At 32.4% G+C, this 5581-nt stretch overlaps 1 protein-coding gene and 1 long non-coding RNA gene across 2 annotated transcripts; one reads left to right on the top strand and one right to left on the bottom strand.

Annotated features, from left to right (window-relative positions):
• Nucleotides 1-1024: 1024 nt before the first annotated feature.
• Nucleotides 1025-2091, bottom strand: LOC106341366 (transcription factor bHLH53-like). The gene is made up of 2 exons (XM_013780145.1): nt 1420-2091; nt 1025-1332 (listed from the first exon to the last, which is right to left on the bottom strand). The coding sequence occupies exons 1-2, from the start codon at nt 2089-2091 to the stop codon at nt 1180-1182; spliced, it is 825 nt and encodes a 274-aa protein (XP_013635599.1). The 3' UTR covers nt 1025-1179.
• A 1208-nt stretch (nt 2092-3299) lies between these two features.
• Nucleotides 3300-4231, top strand: LOC106341528. The gene is made up of 2 exons (XR_001269666.1): nt 3300-3403; nt 3740-4231. It is a non-coding gene; the product is annotated as an uncharacterized LOC106341528 (long non-coding RNA).
• Nucleotides 4232-5581: the final 1350 nt, after the last annotated feature.

The raw sequence follows: 5581 nt of genomic DNA, 5'->3' as shown, positions 1-5581 counted from the left end.
ATTTTTATTCTCTCACGATTGGGCAGAGAATGAGAGGCCAAAATGACACTTTGGACGAAAATTTTAGTGGGAAAATAGGCTTGTGGATGATACTATTTGGCGTCACCTTCTTTTATATATTAATAATGAAAATGATTACCATTTTACATGGGTATAATTATGGGGCAGTTTAGTTATATAAATAAAGTTGAGAATGTTTATGATAATTGATAAAATATAGTGGTTTAAGTCGCATCATGAAAGCTCTTTAGACTAGCTAACTTCGTTAAAACCTTAAATCCTAAAAAGAAGAATAAGCCGGTGATAAAGATAGTTTACTGATAATTACAAGACTAATTCCTCTAAAATATATAAATTAAATTATGAACAATTAGTAAATTATATATATACCGACAGAATAATATTATGGCGAAGAAAGTAGTGGGATAAGATTGATGTGTATGTCAATATTGATGATATTTTTATTCGTAAAAGCAATGATGAATTCTCTAACGAGGACCGTAACGATATATTCCTCAATCAAATATATATATATACACATCTAATCTTTTTTTTTTCCTGATCAAATATTTTCACATCTAATCTCCTTTTTCATCAAATATATACACATCTAATCTAATCTTTTTGTTTTTTTCCTTTACCAGAAATTAACCCCCGCATCTGTTTCTGTGTTTTATGTATTTCTTATAAGTCAACACACATCTGATATGTAAAAATTACAAATATTAAACTAGAAAATCCCAAAATTTAGGCGTCAATCACTCGACGGCCCCTTACCGACGTGGATTGGATCAGAGTTTGTTTAGTATGGTTGTTCGGGCTTTGTACTTGTAAAACCAACAAAGGAAATAAAGCCCCCAAAATTGTTATTTTTGTTTATGTAAAATCAACATGCGGGGATAAATTATCTAACCAGAAAAATGTCTGACGATAGCTAATACATGAACCATAGCTAATGCCTAATGCATAAGACTAATACAAACAAAGTATTAGTTCCTAGTTAAGAGGAGATTAACCAGGATAATTAGCCACTAACCATCAATACAAAACACAAACTAAGAACACAAATAAGCAAGAACATAGACAAATAGTGGCACTGAGACTTGAGAATTTCAGGCTTGAAGCTAAAACTGATTAGCCAGATCTGTAGACAGTAGCTTGGTGATCTCACAAGAAATCTTAGGGTTTCTCCAAAATGGATTCTTCACTTGTTAGCTCTCGAACCATTTGACACGGAACCAAACATACTTCCTCCGTTGATAGCTTCTCCTGGATTGCTTGTGATCCAAGCAAAACCTGAGTTTCTATTTCCGCATCAGAGATACCCTGCGTCTGAAGATTAACAACCATCTCAGTGAGAAAATACGATAAGGGTTTCAATTAATTTGTATTATTATTTGGTAAGCTGTTTACTGTTACCTTCTTTGCGGTCTGCATCATTTGGAGAATCCCAACTTGGCTTTGCAAGAACTTGACATACTTAGCAGCGGCTTGGAACATCTCGGCGGTGTTAAGTTTCTGACCACCAGGGATGAGTTTCGTGAGCTCCTGAGTCTTGTCCGCAATTCTTCTTCTCCTCTCTCGAGCCGCGATGCTCTGAGATGAAAGCGTTGGTTTCTTGGTGCTTTCTTGATCTCCTCGCCCTGCCTCGAACACTAAGGGGAAATCCGGAACCGTAAACTCCGGGAAGATGAAAGCTTCTGGAACGAAATCAATGTTAGGGCTTGGGAAATGGTTGTGAGTGTTCCAATGGTAGCTTGAGTTAAAGAGTTTCTGGCGTTTTGACGTGGGAAGGAGGGAATCCATGTTGTGTGACTCGTCGAATGTTTCAGCTTTAGGGTAAGGAAGAAAGATTTCTTGTGAAGGAAGGAACTGGTCGCAGAAAGCGTCAAAGTGAGTGAGCTCTAACAAGCGTTGTGAAGGAGCTTCTTCTTGAAACAATGGCTGGTCAAACTGCAATTGCGGTTGAGATTGGAAGAAGAAACTGGCGGTTTCTGGGATAATCATATCCATATCAGGAATAAAGCAATCCTGGAGCTGGATAGGTTGATCCCAGTTAAAGAAGTGGCTTAAACAATCCATGGACGACATCGAAAAGATGAAACCTACAGAAGAAGGTGAAGCAATCAGTAGGAGTTACAAAGTATTTTTAATAGATGATTAGTAAGCTTAATTAAGCTTTAATAACTAGTAACGAGCTAATAGATTTTATCTATAGATACAAATTAGACAAAAAAGAAAAGACAAGAGAGGATATGTGAGAGAGTGTAAAAGACCTGGAGATTGATTATAGAGGATAATGTCGTGTCTTTTGTTTTAATTCAAGCAGACTTCAACGTTGTAAGTTGTATTACTCGTTAACTGTCTCGTAGGCATATATATTGGAGAGGAAAAGGTTAGGGTTTTAGAGCGGAAACGAAGGAGCCGTTACTCAGGGTTTTAGTTATTTTTTTTGTAACGACCTTCCTATTATCAGGGCATCATTCATTTATTATAATATATTTTTAATACAGAGCCATTGTCAAAATTAAAAAAAAAATCGGTGATTGACATTTATAAGATTTTAGACGTGTAAATAAATGTCAAATAAAAATAGGCATTTGAAAATAAGAACTTTAAATATATAAATAGTTGTCTTTATTATAAAGTTAATTGTGTGTGTTTTTTTACCATGTAAATTGTGCCTATAAGCATGGTTTAGTACTAAACATAAGAGTAACCGTCACTTTTATGTTATTGTTTGGTAGCGTTTTATAGTTAATGCGGATCAATTAATTTTGGAATAATAATTAATTTATAAATGACCCTATATTTACTCTGCTTACGGTTACTCCTCACTCATACTCTCTTTTACTAGTGTTTTTTAAATTCATCAGTTTACTAAATAAGTAAATACTAATAAAATCATTATAAAAAAAACTTGTGGACTTGGTAAAGGGCGGCGACTTTGGCGGGTAAAGTAGGTTTCGTGGTTCCACGTGCCTTAGTCAATGCTTTGCCGCCAAGTTTACTAACCTCTCAGTAACTTGGGCTTGAATGAGAGAAATGGGCCACTAAATGGTACACATCATCATTGCTTAATTCCTTGAAACCACTTTTAATAAAAAAGAGAAAATATGAGAAGGGTAAAGAGATGGGCCTACAGCTTTACAAGAAGGATAAATAGAGAAGATGGGCTGCACCTGCGAAGTCCACAGACAGAAGACAACGTTAAAGGTTTTTAGGGTTAGATAAATAGATGCATATATATATATATATATATATATATATATATACAGTATATCTTTCTCCTATACCTTGTAACGTAAGATCAAGCGGCTATCTCTCTAAAGTTTCTTGTAAGAGAAGAACAAAGATTTATTGTTTAGTGTGTGACGGGAGATCAAAATCTCAACATTCTCGGGTGAGTAAAATAACACTTTTTGCAGCAGCAGCAGTGGTCTTCTCTTTATCTCTGCTTTTTCTTTAAGATCTGCTTGTCCTGGTTTGTTTTTCTCTATATGTTAGTTCACTTTCTGATGATAACTCTGATTCTTTGAGGTTTTGTAAGTCTTATGTTTTGAGTTCTTTGTTTACATCTCTGGACACTCCTCCTTTAGTCATATGTGTTCATGACTTTTTCCAAATTTTTATTAAATGAAAAAGTACCTCAACTTTCAGCTGGATCTGTGTTTCACTTTGTTTTATATTCTGTTTTAACTTTGAAAAGTAATATCTTTGGTTTTTGATTAACATGCAGATTTTGTATCAGACAGACATGGCATATAGACCTAGCGCAGTGACTAATGAATGTTTTCGATCCCAACAATCGATGGAAGAGAGAATGGCCGTTCTTGTTATCCGAGTAGGGGAGGTCAATGGGTTGGTTCTTAAGAGCCCCCTCTACTGGGAATCTATAGAATTCCTTGCGAAAGACGAGGTTTCACGAGGCATATTCTATGCGCTTCCAGATCGATGTAAGCTGCATTATCTAAAACGAAAGATAAAAGCCTCCAATATGGAAGAGAGGGAACTTTCTTATGAACCCCTTTATGATTATTGATGGAATTATGTTTTTCAGTGTCAGGGTTTCATCTTGTTTTGCTTGACTTTGATGTTGTGGGATATGTTTCATGTTCAGTGTTTATTTCTGTGTGCTTGAATTTTATATTTGCTGAATAACCTGCCTTTTAGTTTTACGTAATATGAAATGTTATTGTAATGTAACATGAAATGTTATTGTTTATGTGTTTTCAATAATGTTTTTCGTGATATATATATGTTTACTTTTTTTTTTTTTTTTGGTGTAAATATATATGTTTACTTTAGATCTCTAAACACTACGGCACGGTTCTGATGGATGCTGCATAACTATTACTCTATTAGTGAATAAAATCAAAAGATCTAAACATCATCAGACTATATGTGTAAAGATAACAGGCAATCTATAGCGTACCTTTCTTGGCATATGAGTGAAACTTATGTTCTGTAAATCCAAATTTGGGGTATACTGAAACAAAGACATAAGCTTGTGGGAACACTTATCCGCTACACTATTTCATTCTCCTTGGGCTTAGAGTGAACAAAAAATATTATTGCCAAACATGTATTAATCGGTCGAATAAAATATAAAACCTCACTATATATTTAATCTATTAATATTAATTGAGGGTTTTATTTTTATCAAATATTAACAAGTCATAGTAGAACCATTTCAAAAATTTTTAATATGATATATTCGATTATTTACACTAATTGTAAACCAACTATAAATTTAATTATAACAAAATCTGTTGAGAAAGAATTTAACAAAATATTACTAAAAATTCAAATATTTTTTTATAAAATAGAACATTAATTAATTTTGTAATTAATAATACAATATTATTATAAATACATTTTAATTAAAACATTATTCTAAAACAAGAAAAAAAATTATATACTATTTTTTATAAATTTTATAATTATATTCAGTATTATATAAAAATAGAAGTGATTTATGAATTAAATATGAGAAAATTTACCAAATATGACTCAAAACTTGATTTTAATTGCAAAAGTATATCCAAACTTGAATTAAATGCAAAAGTAACCCAAAAGCCTTGTGAAATTACAGCCATCCTCTTGTGACCAAACAAAAAAACATAACGCATTTTTACGAATATATCCCCGCTAAGTCTTCTGAGTCTTATGAGATTATGTTAAGTCTTCTGGACGACGTCTACAGAAGTCGTCTGGTATAGTTGATCATAAAAATAATTTATAAATTTTGTAAAAAATATTTTGATAAGCGAAAAATTAAAATCATGTAATTATAAACGGTTTTAAGTGATGAAAATTAAGATATAATAAAATTGAATTGTTTTCAACATAGATGAGTGAAAGTAGTGAATCATGATATTCTTTGGTCTAGGGTTTGACAACATATGTTGTAGTATTGTATGTATTTTTAGGGTTAGATTTTGGAAAGCTTAAATGTTTTTTTGAAAAATTAAATTGTTATCTACATGTGATTATTTCTGTGTATAATAAACATTTTTTAAGTTTAATTTGATTTTATGAAGTGTTTAGTTAGTTAATTTAGTTCACGGGTTATGTTTAG

This window comes from Brassica oleracea, chromosome C4 (assembly GCF_000695525.1).
Source record: "Brassica oleracea var. oleracea cultivar TO1000 chromosome C4, BOL, whole genome shotgun sequence".
Lineage (NCBI taxonomy): Eukaryota > Viridiplantae > Streptophyta > Magnoliopsida > Brassicales > Brassicaceae > Brassica > Brassica oleracea.
The sequence above is the reverse complement of the archived record's forward strand: the minus strand, read 5'-3'. Positions and strand labels throughout refer to the sequence as shown.

Excerpts from the sequence above, each read along its gene's own strand:
- LOC106341366 (XM_013780145.1), bottom strand. The coding sequence starts at position 2,091 with ATGTCGTCCATGGATTGTTTAAGCCACTTCTTTAACTGGGATCAACCT. Across the intron at positions 1,333-1,419 it reads TGATGCAGACCGCAAAGAAG|ACGCAGGGTATCTCTGATGC; the intron begins GTAACAGTAAAC and ends GTTAATCTTCAG.